This window comes from Dromiciops gliroides, chromosome 1 (assembly GCF_019393635.1).
Source record: "Dromiciops gliroides isolate mDroGli1 chromosome 1, mDroGli1.pri, whole genome shotgun sequence".
NCBI classification, from domain to species: Eukaryota; Metazoa; Chordata; class Mammalia; order Microbiotheria; family Microbiotheriidae; genus Dromiciops; species Dromiciops gliroides.
Genome location: NC_057861.1, coordinates 753,715,946 through 753,738,814, shown reverse-complemented (window position 1 = coordinate 753,738,814; position 22,869 = coordinate 753,715,946). Strand labels below are relative to the sequence as shown.

Genomic DNA, 22,869 nt, shown 5'->3' with positions numbered 1-22,869 from the left:
TAGGAAGTATTTAATAAATAAAAATACAATCCAATTGTGTCTGACTCTTCACGATCCCATTTGGGGTTTTCTTGGCAAAGACACTGGAGTGGTTTGCCGTTTCCTTCTCTAGCTCACTTTACAAATGAGCAAACTCAAGCAAACAAGGTTAAGTGACTTGCCCAGGGTCACACAGCTAGTAAGTGTCCAAGGCCAGATTTGAACTCAGGAAGACTCATCTTCCTGACTTCTTTGCACTATGGCACCACCTGGCTGCCCTAGAGTCTAACACAGACAATGTTCACTTGTAGTTTTCTAAGTCAATATTCAGAGGTCAGGGATCTGTGAGTTTGACACCACTGCTCTACCCAGCTGTCAAAATGATTTTCCTAAAGTTCAGATAGGAGCAGGTCTTTCCCCTGCTCAGTAAACTCCAGTGGGTCCTTATCACCTGTAAGGTCCCGTAGAAACAAGTCCACTACGATTTGAAGTCCGGATGTCCCTTCCTCATGCCCACAGTGCATTTCCTCCACACTCGTTATGGCCCTGAATACATACACACAGACGTACATTATCATGTGTATAATGTGTGTATGCATACACGTGTGTGTATGTGAGCTCTCTGCTAGCTCATTTTCTTTTTTGTGTGTGTGTGTGCGTGTGTGTGTAATATTGTATCTATTTTTAAGTTTCTCTATTTTTTCTGTTTTCAAGATTTTTTCCTTTTGTATTTGTTTTAGGGTCACTAGTCTTTTTCCTTCCGTGCTTTGTTCATTGCTTCTCTCTTTTCCTATTTTGTTAATGACAATCCTCCTTGTGTCTTCAGAGTGGGGAACTTCAGGATAAGCTCACAACAAAGTCTAGAGCCATTGGTCCATGGGTTCCCTTTCTGTCCTTTCCCATTGTGACCCACACAATAGAACACCGAAGATCAGAATGCAGTGAAAATCAGCTTATCCTTTTCTTTTTCTTTTTCTTTTTCTTTTTCTTTTTTTAAGCAACAAACATTTATTTTATTTTTTCCAGTTACATGTAAGGGTAGTTTTCAACATTCATTTTCATAAGATTTAGAGTTCCAAATTTTTCTCCCTCCTTTTCCTCCCCCCTCCACACGATTGCAACCAGGTTATATATGTACAATCCACAAGTGTTCTTTTTATCAGTTCATTCAATGGCAAGCTTCCTCATTAGTTCCTTGGGATTGTCTTGGATCATTGCATTGCTGAGAGTAGTTGTCAGTCACATTTGCTCATTGAACAATACTGCTGTCACTATGCACAATGTCCTCCCAGCTCTGCTCACTTCACTATACATCAATGTTCATTAGTCTTTCCAGGTTTTTCTGGGATCATCCTGTTTGTCATTTCCTATAGCACAAGACCATTCCACCACAATCATATAGCACAACTTTTTCCATCATTCCTCAATTGATGGACATTCCCTTGATTCTCACTTCTTAGCCTCCACAAAGAGTTCCTATAAATATTTTTTGGACAATTTTCCCCCTTTTGTCTTCTTCATGATTACTATTATTAACTGTTTCCCTTCCATCCTATTTCCTTCCCCATGACATTTATTCTATTATCCATCTTCTTTCATCCTATCACTCTTCAAAAGGATTTGCTTCTGTCTGTCCCCTCCCCCACTCTGCCCTTCCTTCTTTTGCCCCTCTCTCTTTAGCCCCTTCCCCTCCTATTTTCCTGCAGGGTTAGGAAGATTACTCTACCCAATTGAGTGTGTACATTATTCCCTCCTTGAGCCAGTTCTAATGAGATTGAGGTCTTTGAGCCAATTCTGATGAGTGTTAGGCTCATTTACTGCCCAGATTAAATAGATTACTCCACCCAGTTGCGTGCGAGTGTGTGCGTGCGTGTGTGTGTGTGTGTGTGTGTGTGTGTTAGTCCCTCCTTGAGGCAACTCCGATGAGTTTAAGGTCTTTAAGCCTTTTCTGATGAGTGTAAAAGTCATTTACTGCCCTGCTCCTCCCCCAACTCTTCCCCCATTCCATAAGCCTTTTCCTGTTTCTTTCATGTAGGATTTCACCTCTGCCCTTCCCCTTCCCCCAGTGCATTCCCCTCACCCCTCAATTTAACCCTAAGGATGTCATCATGGGGCAGCTAGGTGACACAGTAGACAAAGCACCTGACCCCTGGACCCAGGGGGATCCCAGCCAAGATCCGGCCTCAGACACAAGACAGTCACCCATTGTACAACCCCAGGTATGTCCCCCAACTCCAATTATTTTATACTTCTCTAGGGTCTTGTATTTGAAAGTCAAATTTGCCATTCAGTTCAGGTCTTTTCATCACAAATATCTGAAAGTCTTCTTTTTCATTAAAGTCCCATTTTTTCCTCTGAAAGATTATGCTGAATCTTGCTGGGTAGGTGATTCTTGGTTGTAATCCCATTTCCTTTGCACTTTGGAATATCATATTCCATGCCCTCTGGTCCTTTAATGTAAAAGCTGCTAGATCCTGTGCTATCCTGACTGGGGCTCCACAATACTTGAATTCTTTCTTTTTGGCAGCTTGCAATATTTTCTCCTTGACCTGAGAGCTCTGGAATTTGGCTATAATATTCCTAGGAGTTTTCTTTTTGGGATCTCTTTCTGGAGGTGATTGGTGAATTCTTTCAATTTCTATTTTAGCTGCTTCTTCTAGAATTTCAGGGCAATTTTTCCTGAGAATATCTTGGAAGATGGTGTCTAAGCTCTTTCCTTGATCATAGTTTTCAGGTAGACCAATAATTTTCAAATTATCTCTCCTGGACCTATTTTCCAGGTCAGCAGTTTTTCCCAGAAGATATTTCACATTGCCCTCTATTTTTTTATTCATTTAGATTTGCTTTATTGTGTCTTGGTTTCTCATAAAGTCACTGGCTTCCATTTGTTCAATCCTAATTCTTAGGCAATTATTTTCATCAGAGAGCTTTTCCATTTGGCTTTTCAAGCTGTTGACTTTTTTCTTATGTCTTTCCTGCATCACCCTCATTTCTCTTTCCATTTTTAACTCTACCTCTCTAGCTTTATCTTCAGAGTCCATTTTGAGCACCTCTATGGCCTGAGACAAATTCATATTTTTCTTGGAAGCTTTAGATATAGGGGCCCTGATGTGGACATCTTCCTCTGAGGGTGCACCTCGGTCTTCCTTGTTACTGAAGAAACTTTCTATGGTCCTAACTTTTCTCTGTCTGTTCATCTTGCCTTTCTTTTACTTGACTTTTAGCTCCTTAAAGTGGGGCACTGTTTCCAGGCTGCAGTATCCCAAGCTTAAGAAGTCCCAGGTGGTATGAATTAAGGAGGATCAAGTTCTTCCCTTGCCTGGCCTGTTCCCTGGTCCTAGATGACCCCAGACCAACTTGCTAATCAACCAGCAGCTTTGTGTGTTGTGGTTGTTAGATCTGATGAGCCTGTGCCCCTCCCCCACCTGGGCCACTGCACTCAAGCCTACATCCTGGTTCCCAGCGGGGGTGAAAAACCCAAATTCTGCCTCAGCACCAGCATAGTCTCCCCCCTGCCCAGGGCTCAGCACTCTCACCAGACTGTGAGCTTAGTTCCAGACAACACTGGTGCTTCAGCTAATTCAGAGGCTCTGGGGGTCTCCTTCTCTGGTGAGGCCTTCCTGGGACTGGATCTGTGTGGGTGACTGTGGGGTTGGGCTCAACGTCTGTATTGACATAGCAGCTCCCTCCTTCTGACCTTCCAAGCCTTTTTTGGTTAGAAGATGATTTCAGCACATTCTTCTGTGAGTTTTGCTGCTCCAGGCATTTTCCTATGGCATTATTTGGATGTTTTTTGGAGCGATTGTCATGAGTTCAAGAGCTCACTGTCTCCTCTGCCATCTTGGCTCCACCCTGGAACAACCTGCTAGCTCATTTTCTACTGTCTACAACATGCCCATGTCTATCGGATCTGGAAAAATTCCCTCCCTTGACCCTGTTTAACCATAATCCTATTTCTCTTCTGCCCTTTTAAACTAAACTTCTACAATCGGTGCCTATACTTTCTCTCTTCTTAACCCCTTACAGTCTGGCTTCAGACCTAATCAATCCACTACGACTGCTCCCTCCAAGTCCCTGATGATCTCAGTTGCCAAATCCAGCAACCTTTTCTCAATCCGAATTCTCCTTGACCTCTCTGCAGCCACTAACACTTGCTGTCTCCTCCTTGATACTCTTTTCTCTCTAGGTTTTCAGGTCACCTCTTCTAGATTTCTACTTACCTCCCTGTCTGTGTCTTTTTTGTGTGTGGGCCAGTGGGGGTTAAGTGACTTGTCCAGGGTCACACAGCTCATAAGTGTCAAGTTTCTGAATCTGGATTTGAACTCAGGTCCTCCTGAATCCAGGGCCAGTGCTCTATCCACTGTGCCACCCAGCTGCTCCCCTTGTCTGTCTCCTTTGCTGAACAGTCATGACAATCATACCTTCTAGTTAGTTGTAGGTACCCCTCAGGGTTCTGTTCTGGGTCTTCTTAGCCGTCTTGACTACTTTACCTGGTGATCTCATCAGCTCCAGTGGATTTAATTACCATCTCTATTCCCTATGATTCTCAGATCTTCCTCTCTTGTCCCAAACTCTGCTGACCTCCAACCTTGATGTCCAGTAGACATTTGGATATGTCCTTTCCCCAAACCCTCCCTGCCTCCTAGCTTCCCTATAACTGTTGAGGGCACCACCATCTTCCCAGGCCCTCAGGATCCCAACCTAGGAGTTCCCCTGGACTCTAACCTATCTCTCACCCCCCCCCCCCCATATCCAATCTGTTGTCAAGGTCTGAAATTTCACCTCCAGCATCTCTTGAATATACTCCCTTCTCTCTTCTGACAACAGGGACTGTCTGCTCTTTTTGTAACCCTCACATTTGGCACTGTGCCTGCCACATAGTAGGCACCTAATATAGTAAATGTTCATTGATTTCGCTCCATAGGACCAAACAGCAGAGAGAGAGAGAACATGGTGATGAGGCTAAGTTGGCAAAGCCCTTTAACAATATTATTTCATTTGGGTCTTTACAACAAACTTATGAGATAGTTCACAAGCCCTTTTTACAGACAAGGAAACAGACCAAGAGAAGTTAAATGAATTGTCTAGAGTCCCACAGCTTGCAACGTCTTGGTTGGGATTTAAACTCGGGTCCTCCTGACTCCAAGTCCAGTACTCTATCCAGTATGAGCTGGGCACACTGACCTTTGACCCCCTTTCCCACTTTGAGATTTTCTGATGCCAAATGAGGTGATGTGACCCACTCCTCAGCTGTATAAATGGCAGACCATCCACTACCCTTCTACCAGACAACCTGCCCATTCTTCCCTTCTCAATTCGTGGCCAGCCTCCTCCTCCTTTCCATGCCTGAATCTCTGTGTCATCCTCGATGGGGTCAAATTCAAGTAGAAATGAGGCCACTAAACCATGTAAGAATCTCTGCAAGCAGCATATTTATTGTCTTGGGAAACCATGTATTAACATTATGTAAATTCTATTGTGTTTTTTATTTATTTCATTAAATATTTCCCAGTTACGTTTTGATCTGATTCACAACACTGGGGAGTATTCCATGGGTGTGACACCTCCACTTGATAGGGTTCCTGCTTCTACTATGTAATGCTTTGTGCAAGCTGCCTTCATCCACTTGGTTTTCCCTGTGTGAATAGCGAAGTCAAAGTCTACCATAATTGCAGCCAAGCAGTGGTTCCCAGGAAGAAATGACCGGAGGAAATGGATTCATAATAGCATTGGTTGAGTCCCTCCTGTGTGCAATGTAGCACATGAGCCCTCATGGGGAGTGACTCTTAGTCCTGTATTCTTTCCAGCTAACCCAGGCTGTTCTTGTTTTCTTCTACCCTTCCTTGCCTCCATATCCTTGTGCGTGTCATTCCCCGTGTGGGGAAATGGTTCATCTGGGCCTGTTAGAATCCTGCCCTTAGAGGCTCCAGCTGAGCTTGGCATCACAGGACCTGAGTTTGAGGCCTGGCTCTACTGTGTTTTACCAGTGTGACCATGCACAAATCTCTTCACCTCCCTGGAGCCCAGCTTTCTCATCTACTAATTGAAAGGATTGGACAAGAGGCCTCTGTGGCCCCAGGGGCTTGAAGTGAATGAAATTATCCTGCTCAGACCTCTTTTTATCTGTATACACTGTCACCAAATTCCCACAAGATGGCGCTGTTCTCCCATCCCAACCAGCTGACCTATCCCATCCACTCCCTGCCCCGCAAACACACACACCTTACGAGATCCTTCTGAAAGGGGAAAAGGGTCTAAGTATACACAGAAAAATCGTTAATAAATTTTATCCCCCAGTGGGAGGGTGGTCCAGTACTGTGATCCCCAGGAGGGCTTGGGGAGCATCTGCTGCTGAATTCCCTCCACTGAGCACGCAGAGTGGGAGAGCAGGGACCCTGGCCTTTCTGATCACAAAGGTAGCCCTGCATCCACTCTGGGACCCAGAATCATATGAGCATATATGTACGTGAGGTTTAAAAGATATGTGTGTGTGTGTGTATGTATATGTGTGTATAGGTGAAACCTGCCCATGGGGTGTGGCATACACACATATACATGTATGCACACATGCATACACACGTTTTTATCTAGAAATATAAATAACACCTATATGTAATATAGTCATGTATATCTATCTATGTATATATGTGTGGATATAACTTATATGTGTGTGTATAAAAACCATGTTATCTATAGAGACATAGGCAGCACAGCCACAGCAGTATGTGTGTCTGTCCCTAACAGCATGGCCATAGGGGTGTGAGTGTGTGAGTGTGTGTGTGTGTGTGTGTGTGTATGCACACCCATATAGCATGACCTGGTAGACAAAAACATGTCCTTGGAGCTACCAAGACTTGGATCCCATCCCAGTCACTGATCCTGCCTTTGTGACCCTGGGCCAGTCCCTTGACTTCTTAGTAGTCTTTTTGTGTGTGTGTGGTTTTTTTTTGCGGGGCAATGAGGGTTTAAGTAACTGGCCCAGGGTCATATAGCTAGTGAGTATCAAGTGTCTGAGCCTGGATTTGAACTCAGGTCCTCCTGAATCCAAGGCCAGTGCTTTATCCACTGCCCCTTAGTAGTCTTTAATGGCAAGAGGAGGCAGTGCCTATATGGAAGGAAGGAGTTTCCCATTATGGGAATGTGGCTCATATCACATTACCTGAAGCAGCCTCTCACCATCCTGGGTTCCCTCCTGCTACCCCATGGGGGGGGCCTCCCTGGAGATGACTTGTTAGATTAGCACTAATTAAGTGCTTGCCATGTGCCAGGGACTGTGCTAAATGCTTAATTAAAAAATCCTTGGGGGGCAGCTAGGTGGCAGTGGATAAAGCACTGGCCCTGGATTCAGGAGTACCTACCTGAGTTCAAATCCGGCCTCAGACACTTGACACCTACTAGCTGTGTGACCCTGGGCAAGTCGTTTAACCCTCATTGCCTCACAAAAAACCCCCCAAAAACAAAAAAGCCCTTGGAGGGGGAGCAGGCAGCAGCAGAAGCAGAGGGGGTGGCTGGGACTGGCCTCCCAGCACTTAGCACTGGAAGCTAAGCTTTGAAAGGAGACAGTATTTGTAAAAGGAGGTGAAGAGGAAGAACATTGCAGCCCTCCTCTAACTTCACAAGCTCCAGTTTGGCCCCAGTGTTGGGGTATCCCCTGCCTCCCCCTCTACTCCCTCAGATGTCTCCAGTTCAGCCCTTGGCCTTTGCTGGTGTCAGCACGGGTGGACGTGTAAATTCTCCCTGAAAGTGAGCCAGGCTTCCCTGGAAAAAACAAAGCTACACACACACTCCCCCCCCCCTCCCCCCGCTCATCTCCTCCTCAAGCAAATGGACTCACTCATGTCAACTTTTTTCTTCTGTCCCTTCCAGGATGGTGTGAATTACTCCAGGGAGGTACAAACCCTCAACACCTTGGATAGCCCCCTCTTCTAACGGCCCCCCACAAAAACCTTCATCTCCTTGTTGCCAAAACAGTGGTGGTGGTGGTGGTGGTGGCAGCTTGGGCTAGCCTAGGGCTGGGGATCTTAGAAACCAGCTAGCCAGGGAGTTTGCATCTTGGGCATCTGTGAATAATCTTTTTTAATCAGTTTAATATTTCTGTTTCCTTTATAATCCCATGTATTTTTATACCATTAAAAACATTCCGGAGAGGGCAGCTAGATGGTGCAGTGGATAGAGCACCGGCCCTGAAGTCAGGAGAACCTGAGTTCAAATCCAGCCTCAGACACTGAACACTTACTAGCTGTGTGACCCTGGGCAAGTCTTAACCCCCATTGCCTCACCAAAAGAAAAAAAACAAAACCCAAAACATTCTAAGAAAGAAGGCCCAAGCTTCACCAGACTGCCACCAGTGGAGCCAGCACACTGAACAGGTCCAGAATGCCTTAGTCCTACATGCCCACTTTGCAGATTATTTTCCTAGAGTGAGGTCGTACAACTAAATGTCTAACCTAGTTTTAAAACAGGTCTTCCTGCCTTCCAATGCAGTCAAGTATACAATATGGTTTGTCACCGAGTCTTGTCACTAAGCCCTTCCAGGGCGGTGTGAAACCTGCCCCAGCCTGCCCCACGGGCACAGCTGGGGGGGGGTCACCATGCTGTGACGGAGGTCTGGGGAGAGGCCTTAGGAATTTACCACTTCACAGAACTTGGCAACATGCTCCAAATAGGGATCAGAGAACTAGTGCTGGGAAAGACCTGCCTCATCCTGAGCAAAGCCTCATTTTACACTTTCAGAAACCGAGGCCCTGGTCAGGGGGCTAATTCGGTTGTAGAACCGGCTTCCCCTTGACGTGAGTTTCTCCCCACTGAGCAAAGACAGGAAGGAGACCAGGTTCATTTCATTCTTTCCTGATTCCAAATGGGATAAAAGGAGAATCCCTGACCAGGAAATCATTGTTGCTTCCCCCCTCCCCCTCCTCCCCCTCCCACCCCTTTCCTGAGGTGCTGGCCAAGCACTCAGCTCCCTAATACACAGTCCCCTCTGACCCAGTGGGAAAGGTAGCCTTGGTGGACGGGGTTTGATTGGCCAAGAGGTGAACAGACTGGTTTCTGGGAACCCTCCGAACAAGGTGCCAACCCTAGGCCAGATGTGCTTAAGCTGGCAGCTGGGAGAAGAGCGAACAAAGCAAAGGAGGTGGCAAAGGCCACGTCTTTACTCAGAATTCTTCTATTCAGGGTCCCCATTCTAGCCATTTTGCTTTTATTCTGTGGACATTCATGTTTTCACCCCCAGAGACTGAGCAAGGAATGGATTTCATTCTTTCCTTATATCCTTCCCTAGTGCCCAGCAACAGGACCAAAATTAATAGTGCTTGTGACTGATACAAAATATCATTGTCTGGCAACATTTTGAATATATTTTTTATTTTCAACTGATCCTCAGTAGAAACAAAAAGGTACTTAATGTATTCAAAGTTACAGGAATGTTTCTCTCTCTTCCCTACCCCCTCGTTTTGGTCTAGAAGCGTCAGCAGGCATCTTAGGCTTTAGACAAGGCCGCCTTGACAGCCTGAACAATGGCGTCCTTGTCGATGCCAAACATCTTCAGCAGCTCTGCTGGCTTCCCGCTTCTGGGGACATTGGCAACTGCCAAGCGGCTGACAGTGATGCCAGGTTCACCCACTACGGCAGAAGCCACAGCCTCTCCTATGCCACCTGGGGAGAAGGGAAGATGAGATGTGAGGGTCTGAGTCGAGGGCAGCAGTGGGGCAAGGGTGGGAGGGAGTGGCGCAGAGCCCGAGCCCCAGAGCAATTCTGTGGACAATCTTGGGCTTCCCTTTTTTTTTTTTTTTTTGTAACACAAAGGGGTGAGGTTATTCCTGCCAACTCTGTGAGCCTATGATTACAAGTAATTCTGGGCACCATCTGCTTTCCACCTGGCCATTCCTAGACCCCAAATGGAACCTATCTTAATGGTATCTCCAAGTCAATCACTTAATCACCGTCTGGGAGTAACTTTTGGGGATCCCTTCAAGCAATGGCTAATTAGGAGTGGGCTGAAAGCAGGAGGTGCAAGCCCCTCCCCAAAAGTACAAGAGGCCAGCAGCCCTGCCCCCAGCCCTGACTTCAGACTTCCCCCTCCACCCCCCCACCCCAAGGATCCCAGATCTTACCTTCATAGTAATGGTCTTCCACAGTCAGGATGCGGCCATGGGTTGCACGGGCACTGTCAAGGATGAGCTTCTTATCCAAGGGCTTGATGGTAAAGGGATCAAGCACTCGGATATTGATCTTTTCTGGAAGCAGAGAACACAAGCGGGTGAATCGGGGTAGAGGGGCAGCAGTAGTTCCCCTTGCACTCAGCATCCCCCTCCCCATCCAATCAGCATTTTCTGAAGCCCAGCAAGTTAATTCAACCAGCATTTCTAGAAAGTGTGTGTACCCTTAGGGATAAAATACTGGACCTGGTAGCAATGAATTCAAATCCTGCCTCAGACACTTAGTAGCTATACCACCTGAGCAAGTTAATTCACTTCTCTTGGCCTCAGTTTCTTCATTTGGAAAAAAAAAAAAGAAGCTTGTGAGGATCTACTGCTTTCTTCTTATCCCAGACATAGGTGATTAGCACTTACTGGCTGACTTTCATCTCCTCCTCATTAGAATTCATGGGGTCACATGAATGGAGGGGGTGCCAGCCCTTGATATATTCTTGTACCCAGAATTAATGTCACATGGCTGTGTTTGCCCATCGCTGCTGTTGGTTGGGAGATGAGCCACTCCACAGCCATGGACCAGGGCTCTGGCTCTGCCCCACACCCCCCCTCATTCATCCTGCTCTCTTCCCCAGACAAAAGCTGAGGCTCCCTGGCTTTGTGCAGACCCAGTCTTAAAGGCCCCATCTCCTGACCCTGGAATGGGGGAGGGAACAGGGCAGATGTGTAGCCAGGAATTCAACTCTTACCCACTGATTTGCTATGTAGTCTTGGATGGGTCAGTTTCCCCACCTATAAAACCTCTAACTTGTGTTCAAGTCAGCTTCTGACACTCACGGATCCCTTTTCAACATTAAGGACACGGACACTCAGGTTAAGGGCCAGTAGAGAGCTGCTAGTGAGTGATAGAGGCAGCCCCATGTCTTCCAAGTTGTGCAGTGCTGCTTCTGCTAAGTTTTGTATAACTCCAAAAGGGATAATGTGTCACTGAGCTCATGTATGCTTACACACTTTCTCCCAGATGCCTTCGAAATTTAGGATCCTCCCTCTGTGACCACTATTCAGGACCTTTCTTAGCTGGCGCTGCATTGCCTTGGGAGGTCACCACTTCTCTCCTACCAAGCTCTAGGAGGCTAGTTTCTTTGGCTTCTTTCTCTCCTCCCCTATGCCCCCACACCATAGGCTGAAGCAAGAGAATGGCTTCAGAGGGACCCAATGTGACAGTCATGCTGTGGAAATTTATTTTGATTTGGGGACCCTACCTTTAGGCTGAGATCAGAAAGTCTTAGGCCCTCAGGGTCAGCTGAGCCAGAAAGCCCTGTGGGCTGTGCAAGACACTGGGTCAGACAGCTGGGGGGAATAAGCCCCCAGCTCCCTCCGACCTGAGCAGAGGTATCTGAGAGATGCTGGGCTCTGGCGTAGCCTGTGCTGAGGTACGTGAAGCTGGAGCACCCCCCCCACCACCACCAGCCGCAGCCCTGGCTGGTGGATTAGCTTGGTCTGTGGGAGCGCAGGAAGTCTCAAGATTTGAGTGGAGAGAAGAAAAGGTATATATAGACCTGGGAGTTAGATTAGAAGGAATCTGTCTGGGGGGATGAGAGGAACAGTAATGCAAGACTAGGAGCAAGGAGGAAAGGCCGGAGGACAAGATTAGAGGGGCAACAAAGGTGGCAGAGAACGGAGCAGACAGAACAGGAGGCAGCAGAGAGCACAGAAGCGGTCAGCACAGGGTACAGGTTGGAGAAAGTGAAGATTAAGAGGAGTTAGAAGAAAGTAGCTGAGCAAGTGAGTGCCCTGAGGCAAGAGAAGGCTAAGGCCCTTATTGTATTCAAAAAGTTAGAAGCCCAGCACGTGGGAAAGAGACACAGTGGAAAGAGACCCGCAGGAAAGCAGTCAGGTTGTACATTTTATTTCCCTGTATTCTTAATTTGAAATAGTATCTCATAAATAAACTTTGCTTTGATTATTTAGTTAAGAGGCTTCTTAATATTTTTCTTATCAATTTGGGAATGGAGCAGTGTGGTGGAATTTCATAATCGGCCCACATTAAATAAGTCAGAAGTCCCCAGATTAGTCTTCCATAGATCAGTCCCCCCCAAATTAGCCCTAGTTAACAAAATATTTTCACAATGCTTACCTTTCTTCAGCTGCTCAGCAGCTGCCAAAGCTTCATGGAGGGTCACCCCAGCTCCAATCACAGTCACCTGGTCATCCTTGCTCTTCAGGACCACCTGGGAAGGACAACACCAGGACCAGAATGAGCACTAGGTCCCAGGAATGTGCTACTAGGTGACTCAATGTCTGGCTGCCTGTCTGAGACCTGATGCCAGATTATTCAGGCTGAATTGTCACAGGGGGGTGAGGCTGCAGTTGGTTACAGCACATCTCCTCCTCCCCAGCAGGGAACTAGCCCAGTACTGACCTTAGCCTGGCCAACCTGGAAGTTTTCATTGTTGTTGTAAATGATGGTGTTTTCTGGGCGGCTGGTCCTTATGAAACAGATGCCCTGTATTGGGGACAGAAAACCTTCGTCACAAGATGGGTCAGACACTTGGCCTCTGGTCTTTACTACCTATGGGACTGAGCAAATCCTGTGGCTTCCTCTTCTGAACTAAATGATACGATCTCTTCCAGCTATGACTGGTCACAGACTATCATTCCCTTTGATCTGCTTAATTCCTACACATCCTTTAATGGTGAACCTGCTGGGTTGGTTTTGCTCTTCCCCATTAGACCTTCACAGAGTGCTGGTATTCAAGGCCCTCTGCAAGACTTGGAAAGGTGAGGAAATATTCAGATCCACTCCTAGGAGCCCAGATTTCTATCTGAAAGGGAAGTTTGGAGGTCTCAAAATTTTACAGATGAGGAAACAGACACAGAAGCCCAATCAACTGGCCCATGGTCACATGGCCAGGAAGTGGTTGAGGTAGGATTCAGAGCCAGGTCTTCCAGACTCCAAGAGCAGTCATCCACTCTAGCACAACTGGAAACATCTGTCCTGCAAACACCCTGCATTTTCATCATCTCTTGCCTTTGCCACCTTGTGTCCCAGTATTTCTTTTCTCCCTGAATATCCCTATCCATCCTGATTTAAATCAGGGGTTCAAAAGCTGGGACTGTGAACTTATTATTATTTTCTTTTTTGGTGAGGCAATTGGGGTTAAGTGACTTGCCCAGGGTCACACAGCTAATAAATGTCAAAGGTCTGAGGCCGGATTTGAACTCAGGTCCTCCTGAATCCAGGGCCAGTGCTCTATCCACTGAGCCACCTAGCTGCCCCTGTGAACTTTTTTTTTAAAACTTTTTTTTTTTAAGTGAGGCAATTGGGATTAAGTGACTTGCCCAGGGTCACACAGCCAGTAAGTGTTAAGTGTCCGAGGCCGGATTTGAATTCAGGTACTCCTAACTCCAGGGCCAGTGCTCTATCCACTGCGCCACCTAGCTGCCCCCCTGTGAACTTATTTTTAAAGGCATTTTGATCATGGTATTTCACCTCCAACTTTGTCATACCATTTAATTCATTTGGGGCATTCCAGGGCATGATTCTAAAAAGAAGCCCCGTAGGGATTACCACAATGCCAAAGGGACCCAAGACACCAGAGTCCGGGCCCTCCTTTCAAGTGCAATTCAGAGCCCACCTCCTCCATGGAGCCTCCCATGACACCTCCATTTCCTCAAGTCTTTCCCCCTCTCTAACTCTGTGTTGAACATTCTTGGGATTTGGATTCTATGCCCCTCTCACTCCCCTACAAGCTCAATGCAGCTAGGGACTCCTGTCTTTTATTTCTTCCAGCACCTAGCATGTGCTTTGTAGACAGTAAGCACTTAATAAACGTTTGCTGAATCAAATCTCCAAAGTAAAACAAACAAAAATGCACTCACTTAAAATAAAACAAGAGAGTTGTTAGCCCCCAAGGAGGGAACATTTTCATTGGAACTGGCTCCCAATGCTTGAAGGCAAGGTGCTAGGCTAGAGATCAGTCAAGCAAATAGCATTTATTAAGTACCTACTATATTATATGTCAGGCATTGTGCTAGGTATTTGGGATACAATGGAATGGACCCTGCTACCCTCAAGGAGCTTATATTCTGCTGGGGAAGATGTACGTATCTTGATCATCACTGGAGACCATTTCTAGTCCTACCCGTGGATGACCCACTCTACAAAACCAGAGCCTGCCCCACCCCCCACCCCACCCCCCTCAGAGATGACTAGGGCAGAGAATGATCAAAGCTTGGGCCCAGGGATCTCCAGCAATAGAAAGGCCACAATTTCTTTGGGCATTAAGATCACTCCAGGGTGTGTGATTCCACACATCTCCTGCAATTCAATTCTCTCCAGGGCCACACTCTCTGCTCTGCTCTCTGAAGGCCAAGTCTTGCTGCTTTCACATTTCAGAAGAATAACTGTACTCCTCGCTTCTGAAACTACTTTATTATCCACAAGTCCCTGAACTTCCACATCCAATTGATGACCTTTCCTTCTGCTCTGGCAAACCAACAGAATACAGCCCACATATAACCAACCTTCGTGTTGGCAGCTAACTCTACTGCTTTCTCAGTAGCCACAGCATCACTTGGGTAAAAGACTGTTCCATTGGGAATGCTCCGGAACATGGCAAGATCTTCCAGGGCCATCTGAGAAGGCCCATCTTCACCTGTGGAGGAAAAGAAGTGTCTAAAAACACCAGGAAAGCCTTGGCTCCCAAAGACTAGACATTCTAGACAATCTAGCTTTCCTCGTGAGTAGGGACTGCTGCGTTTTTTGTACTTGTCCCTCCCTACTAAGCCTAGAAAAGGCCACACTGACTGCCCTATCTGACTCCCTTTTTCCTTACCCCACCAATGTGAATTAGTGCCTAGGGCACTAATGCTACCCACAATCCCTCTCACCACTTTCACCTCTCTATTCACACAGCTGCCCTCACTCTCTAATCCATCATCCATAGTTGCTAAAATGATTTTCCTGTGGCAGACGTCTGTCTGACCGTATTACTTGCCCTGTTGCAGATGCTGGTAGATGAAATCACTGAGTTTTTTTTTAACTCTTTGGGTTGACCTTTTTTTAAAAACCAGCTGTGCCTTCATTAGTAGAGACATTTTGGGTGAGAAAACTCCATCTGCTGAAGCCTCTCAGCAGCACCTGTTCTTCAGCTCTAGCCTAAGAGTTGCCTGGGCCTTGGGGGGGGAGGTGACTTGTCCAGAATCACGCAGCCAGCATGGCCCAGAGGTAGGACTTCAACCCAAGTCTTCCTCACTGTCATGCTTCCTTTTGTTAAGGAGGAGGGGAGGATATGTTATACAGGGGAATGGCTGCAGCACAGACCAAAGGCATCAGGGCAGCACCACCAAGGTGGGCGAGCAGCTTACCAATGGACACTCCACAATGCGAGCCGCACAGGTTGATGTTGCTCTCAGAGATGGCCGCCATCCGGATCTGGTCGAAGGCCCTGGTGAAGAAGGCAGCAAAGGTGCTGCAGAAAGGCACGGTCCGGTCCCGTGTGGCACAGCCCACGGCAATGCTTACCTGCAAGAGACAGACAAGGGACCTGATCACTGGCCCATTCTGGACCCCCTGGAGGGCAGCACAGAACCAATCCCCTCATTGTTCAGTCGTCCTACCCAGGTGAAGCAACAACACGAAGTAAAGGCAAAACCAAGAACTGATCCCCACATGCTCTCTCCATTGTACCCAGCACTCCCCAGCATGGGAGGGGGAGGGTCAATGCCATCAAACACCCTTCCTGATGCAAATGGTTCCTCCAGATTCAGTTCACCCCAGAACAGGAGAAAGTGGCTTCCTGGGTACCATGTACTGTGGCAAATTCAAGTCATCGGATAGTCCCCAGACCTAGGCAGCAAGATGCCTTAATGACCCCAGGCATACTTCAGCCTCCAATTTCACTGCACATGTATAGGCAGAGCTGGTATTTCTGAGGTAGTTTCTCTCTACAAATCCCAACCCACAAAACCTTAGCAATGAACAAAGCCTCCATGGTCCACTTGCTACAGAGCGTCCACTTTTGATCCCTATATTCAAAACTCAGAATCCTAGAAGTCATGCAGTCCAACTCCTTACAGACAAGGAAATGATGCCCAGAGAGAATAAGTGATTTGCCTGAGGTCACACAGCTAGTGTCAGAGACAGGATTCAAACCCAGAGCTTTAGTCTCCAAATTTAATATGAATCATTGGAGTTGTGCAAAGAGCTAACATAGGAAGTTGTATTCTCCTTTCATTGAAAGACAAGCTAAGCTCATGGGGGAGGTTGTAAAGGTATGTGGTCAAGTCAACTAGCACTAGACAAACAATGCATCCTCCTACTATGTGCCAGGCACCAGCAACATAGCCTACTGTGTGCCAGGAAATGTGGTAGATTGGGCTAAATTTAAGTTTTATACTTAAAACCTTGTTAATGTCTCCCCTAAAAGCTGTTAAAAAGTTACTTAATTGAACTATTAAGAAACAGAATCAGTCACATGTGCACCTGTCTGTAGTTATACATACACACATGAATGTACATACACATGTATGTATGTGTTGCCTACTACTTGTGTTCTTGGGGCATCCTCATCTACAAAAAAGTGGGTTAGACTAGAATTATAAGCTTCATCCAAAGGATCAAGAGAGCCTTCCATGATGCTTCTAGCACCCCTTGTTCTTTGGATCCATGTCTACCAGCCCATTGCTGCCCCATCACCAGTGACCCCATTTCCCACCAAGGAGCTCTACCTACTGTCAGCACAAAATGAGTGAATGAAGCCTCTTAAGCTTCTCTCCCTCCAACCTATTCACTTACCCTGTGCTTCCTACACCTCCAGCCATTCCTCAGTTTCCCAGACCTTCAGACTGTGGCCCAAGGCCATTACTGACCCATTCCCTCCCTGAATAATTTTGGGTTGCTTGGTTATCCCTTGCTCTTCCCTGACTTACCATGTTCTGTTCTGCAATGAAACACTCAATGAAGCGATTGGGATGTTCCTTCTTGAAGAGTTCTGAAAAGGTCGAATTCTTGGTGTCCCCATCCAGGGCAATCACACGGTCACTGGCATGCCCCAGTTTGGCCAGGGCCATGCCATAGGCTTTGCGGGTGGCCATCTGGTAGGAGGAAAAAGCATCAAGTGGTTATTGTCATCTACCCTGGGGAGCGTTCCTGTCACTATTGGATCTGTGTACATAGATACCTTCCTTTGGTAACAGGATGAAAAAGAATGCCAGTCCACATTTCTCCATCTTGCCTATGAGGAGAGTGGCTGCTTCTTTTGGGGAGTGGTGAGATACACACTTGGAAAGCACTCTTGAAATAGCAATACCTGGTGTTTGCATAGTCCTATATACATGGTCTCATTTAACCCTTATGGCTCACACGAGAGGTAGATGATGACAGGGACAATTGTCCCCATTGTACATGATGAAAAGGAGGCCCAGAGACATAATGTGATGGCTCAACTTGTCTTGAGTTTTATCCTTTCTCAGGCTTTGGGACTTCCATCTAACACTTGTATCTCCCAAGTGCCTAGCTTGGTGCCAATGGCCCTGTCACTGTTCTCCATTAACCAAGGGGAGAAGAAATGCAGCTACATTATTCTTCCAAGACTGTAGCTTTACAGTGTTTCAAGTGTCTCCAGCCGGTATCGAATCAGAGCTTTATCATTATCTAAGGGGTCGCTGAATTGCCAGTGTCTTTGGACCCTCCCATGCTTGGCAGATGCACCCATCCCACCATCTCTAGAAGGTGAATGTGCACAGAGCTGGACTATGCATTCCTCTCCCACGAATGAGGCTCCCCCTTCTACCTTGTCTCCAAGTTTGTAATTTGGGGGAGAGGGCATCCGGATGTTGGTGATGTTCACCGCTGGGGCATCCTCTTTGGGGAGGGTGGCTAGAATCTTCTTCTTGCTTTGGATTTGGCCATAGATTTCCTCAATGACCTGTTCCGCCATGTTTTTGGGGAGGGGCTTCCCATGCCAAGATTCCTTATCTTCCACACCTGTGCATGAGGAACAATAAAAAGAAAACAGTGACACAGAGGTTCCCCAAAGCACACTGGAGGATGGGTAAGGCCATCTGGCTCTACAAAGCTCACAGTAACCTAAGCTAAGTAGGTGGCTTGGTATACTAGAAGAGCACTAGGTTTGGATGTGCAAGACTTCAGCACACTGGGGCAGCTAGGTGGTGCAATGGATAGAGCACCGGCCCGAGTCAGGAGTACCTGAGTTCAAATCCAGCCTCAGACACTTAACACTTACTAGCTGTGTGACCCTGGGCAAGTCACTTAACCCCAATTGCCTCACTAAAAAAAAAAAAAAAAAGACTTCAGCACACTTCATGGCAGGGAGTGGGACGTGAGGAACCCAGCTCTTAGCTATGTGACCCTGGGTAAGACACTGAGTTTTGGTGTCCTTTTCTGTAAAATGGGAGTATTTATTTGTACCCCTTTTTCCCGGGGTTTCCAGAAATGTGCTTTTTACTATAAAACTTCACAGAAATGAGGACCATTGTCATTGTCATGAACCAAAACCCTTTGAGTGTTTGTTTCACTATATGACCCCAGAGCCTGGACTATAACAAGTGCTTAACAAATTGTTAAATAGATCATATTGATCACACCAGGGGGGAAGGGGGAGGAAGCAGAGATGTATGACTATAATATATATAATATATTATATTACTATAATATAATATAATGTGACTAATGCTATCCCTAACCCTAACTTCAAAGAGCTTCCAGAAGAGCTCACACAAGTAATACATGACAAGAGCTAGAATTTGAACCCAGGCCCTGACTCCAAACTGAGACCTCTTTCTGCTAGATAGCTTCTTAGCTCAGTGGGAAAAATAAAACAATGTAGAACAAGGGCCCAAAGCACAGCTTAGACTAGCATTTGCTAAGTCCTAGACGAAGGGATCCATTACTCAGTACAAACTATTGAGAAAAGTAAATCCAGTCTATATCTGACACCACACACCACAATGGAACAAATAGAGTTTAAAATCATTTTTAGGGGGCTGCTAGGTGGCGCAGTGGACAGAGCACTGGCCCTGGATTCAGGAGAACCTGAGTTCAAATTTGGCCTCAGACATTTGACACTTGCTAGCTGTGTGACCCTGGGCAAGTCACTTAACCCTCATAGCCCCACAAAAAAAAAATCACTTTAAAAACTAGAAAGGACAATAATAAGACAAGCAGGGGGAGAATGTAGCCTCAGGCTTCCTGGCAGCTCCCTACTATTATTAGAGGATTAAGCTAGGAGACCATCATCCACCTGGAGGCAAGGCAGGTGATTTGCCTACGGTCACACAAAAAGTAGGTGCTCCAACTCCCAAGCTAGTGCTCTCTCCCAGATCCCAGACTGGGGAGCTGCTCTATCCACCCCCTGCCCCACCACACACAACTAGGACAGTTTCCCAAAAGGCCATTAGCAAAGCAGGTCAATGAGGACATGGTTTCTTCTCACTTGAAGGGCAATTTCCTTGCTAATAAAAGATGAAAAACAAAATCACTTCTCCCAATGTTCTCATGCCTGGCGAATGATGCCAGCCTCAAACCAGCCTGGAGCTCAGCAGGCAACACAGAGCCCCAGGAACTCTAGTGGCCTGGGAAGCCCAGAAGGTATTGGTTCCCTGGGGAAGGCCCGGGAAGCTTCAGGAATTTATCAAAGAATGGAGCCGAGGAAGGATTTAAGGCTGGCCTCCATTCGGCCCAAGTCCCTGGGAACTAGGCCATCTCTCCAAAAATGTTATAGATGAGAGGAAGAGGCAAGCCTCCAAACTAGCCATTTACATTCTGAGACAGACATGAAACTTGTGCGTTTGCTCTTGCAGACAAAAATCAATCTACTTGTAAAAATAAGAGAGCGGCACTTTCTTGGTTGGTGTCAAGGGCTTTGCTGAGGGATGCTGCCTCCAGAAATGGTATCTGGCTTTCTGCTCAACGGTGTGGAGGCAAGGAGGCTGCATGTGCCCAGAGACAGACTGAGCAGATCAACAGCACTCTAACCTGGACAGAGAGAGGAAAGAAAGCAAGTGCCCAGAGGTGGCTGCTAACCCAGACAGCCCAGAGAACAATGGGCATGGAGCTGGCTGTAGATTCGAAGGAGAAGATCAGAAGTGAGACTCGTGATCTGCACTGTTGGAGGGGAGTTGGGAGAGCTCGACAAGGAAATAACTCACCTCCTCTCAATAATAACTAGCACTAAAGTATTTTCTTCTATTATCCAATTTGATCCACCAAGCGACCCCATGAGGTAGGTGCTGTTATTGTCCCCATTTTGCAGATAAAGAAATTGAAGCTCAGAAAAGGAAGTGCCTGGGACAGGATTTGAACTCATGTCTTCCCAATCCACATCCAGCAGTCTATCTACTACATCGCCTAGCTGTCTTAGTATCACTGAGATTTGTTGGGATGCAAGTCACGGTGAAAATCCAGCAATAGATGAGTACTCCTTGTTCAGGTGGAATGTCTTAGTGACAGGGGAGGTGCCCTGTAAACCTAAAAGATGCCACAGTGAGGAAATCCATGAACCTGAGGGACCCTGGAACTCATCTGACAAAGTGGGGCCAGACAAGATCCCAGTGGGAGGATGCTGCACACTACGGGCCGGGGAAGACATTCAAATTCAGTCAGTTCTCAAGGCCTACTGCAGTTCTCTGACCACTGGGGAAAGAATTCCAACTAAAAGGCCAGGTCTCTTGGTGCCCAGCCTGGTGCTGTGATGACTCCCATGGGGGAGGGGCAGTGGAGTATGCTCATGTGTGTGCACTCATGCACACACGCACACGTGCACGCACACACATGTGCACACACACACATGCACATGTTTATAATATGGGCAATGATGAATGAAGAACAGCTGTGTGTGTCATGTGTGCCCTAAGTTCCCTGAGGTCTTCTCTGCCCACCAAGATGAGAAGCCAGAGGAACCATGGCTTCCAAGAGACCACAAGGGGAAGGAAGCCATTGGCTGAAGGGAAGAAGAGGTTCCCTCACCTGAGATTCCTCTGCCCTTATATGTCTTTGCAATGACAGCCAGTGGCTTGTGCTTGCCCTGGTCGAAGGCCTTGCAGAGTTCCTCCACACTGTGTCCATCCACCACGATTGCATTCCACCTGTAAGAACAGAGAGAGCAAGCCCATGATGCCAAGAGCAAGCAGCAAGTCTGGCCAAGTCATGGACAATGACAAACCAGAAGACATCTCTTCCCCTACCTATCAGTTACAGGCACTGTCTATACAAGGGCCCATGTCAGGTTTGTATCAGGTCTAGACACACCAGAATAGGTGTCAGTGACCAAAGGAACCTCCATTTTGTTCCACTGAGGATCAACAAGCAGCTGACCAAATAGTCACTTAACAACCCCAGGAGGGACTCAAACCTCCCCAACACAAAGTGTAACATCAGACAACGGGCTCTCTCTCAGGGCCTGTCCCGTCCTTCTGGTGTCCTGAGTCTGAGTCTGAGGGGCCAAGCTAAATAACAACAGAGTTTGGAGATGTACGACACTCTCCACAGTTCTGGGAAGAAGCTCTTCAGGTATAAGAATATGAGGATCATCATCGTTTTACAGATGGGAAAGAGTGATGTGATGATCTGCCTCACTTGATTCTCTGGTTCTCACCCTCAGTGGCCAAGCATGAAAAGGGTCTCCCCATCTCCTAGCCCTAGAGCATGGGAAATTTCTCCTCCCAGGAAGAAGCTGGCAAATAGTGAGTTTCTAAAGGGGAGGATCTACTGGCTTCTAGGGCCGTCCCTCTTCAGAGTCATTGTGAATGGCACTTTTGCCCTTTGTAGCATCTGGTGGGAAGGCGAGAGACTTGGCGTTTTAGCCACACGTCCCCAGCACACAGCCTCACATACCCAAAGGCTTCGCATCGCTTCTGGTACACTTCCACTTGGTGCTGCAGCGGGGCAGGGTCGCTCTGGCCCAGCCGGTTAATGTCGAGAATGGCGACCAGGTTGTCCAACTTGTAGAATCCTGCGAAGGCCATGGCCTCCCACACGGAGCCTTCCGATATCTCCCCATCGCCCAGCAAACAATAAACACGGTAGCTGAAAGACAAAAGGAGAGGTCGGTCATGGGCCAGTGTCCACAGAGGAGAAATAAAAGAGAAGCTAGTGAGGATTTCCTTGCCAGGTATGGGTATTGCCCCCTCTTTGTGACCCAGAGCAAGGCTTTCCCTGGTGGGATCGAGCTTTGGCACAATGAGTGTCACTGAGTTGGAAGGAAGCTCAGGGTTCATGCAGCACAACCCCTTCATGATGCTAGAGCGCTGCTGCCCGCCCATCTGGTGAGGCGGTATTGCTGTCACCTTTTTACATAGGAAGGAAAAGGGCTCAGGGAGGGCAATGACTAGCTCGGTGACCGTTGGCCAGACAACCCTGGTCTTCCCCACTCTCTGCATTATACCCCAATTCTTCCCACTTTGTCTTATCTTTCTGGGCACAACCCCCCCCCAGTGAGGACCCCTCTTTTTTTCTCCCATTTCCTTTATTATAAATAACAAACACTGACACTTTCCCAGAGTCTTCAAAACTCTCTTCCTTCTCACTATTAGAACCTCTTTTCAGGAAACAGTCTAAAGTAGTTTTCCCAGTGAGATCCAAATTCCTGAGAATGTGTTACCTTCCCCAGGGAAGGGCCTTTTAATATGGAGCAGAAGTCACTGAGTCATGGAATGTCAGCACTAGAAGGAACCATCCAGATTATCTACTCTAGCCAAAGAAATGAGTCTTGAATTG

At 47.1% G+C, this 22,869-nt stretch overlaps 1 protein-coding gene across 1 annotated transcript in view; it reads right to left on the bottom strand.

Moving 5' to 3' along the window:
* Positions 1 to 9,325: 9,325 nt before the first annotated feature.
* The window catches only part of TKT (transketolase), a 34,757-nt gene continuing 21,213 nt past the window's right edge, over positions 9,326 to 22,869 (bottom strand). Inside the window, exons 5-14 of the mRNA XM_043967124.1 lie at positions 21,988 to 22,179; positions 21,121 to 21,239; positions 17,927 to 18,120; positions 17,064 to 17,228; positions 15,501 to 15,657; positions 14,658 to 14,788; positions 12,553 to 12,636; positions 12,268 to 12,361; positions 10,092 to 10,214; positions 9,326 to 9,633 (exon numbers count right to left, since the gene is read on the bottom strand). Coding sequence (XP_043823059.1) covers positions 9,458 to 9,633; positions 10,092 to 10,214; positions 12,268 to 12,361; positions 12,553 to 12,636; positions 14,658 to 14,788; positions 15,501 to 15,657; positions 17,064 to 17,228; positions 17,927 to 18,120; positions 21,121 to 21,239; positions 21,988 to 22,179 — 1,435 coding nt within the window. The 3' untranslated portion in view covers positions 9,326 to 9,457. The remainder of the gene's footprint in view (positions 9,634 to 10,091; positions 10,215 to 12,267; positions 12,362 to 12,552; positions 12,637 to 14,657; positions 14,789 to 15,500; positions 15,658 to 17,063; positions 17,229 to 17,926; positions 18,121 to 21,120; positions 21,240 to 21,987; positions 22,180 to 22,869) is intronic.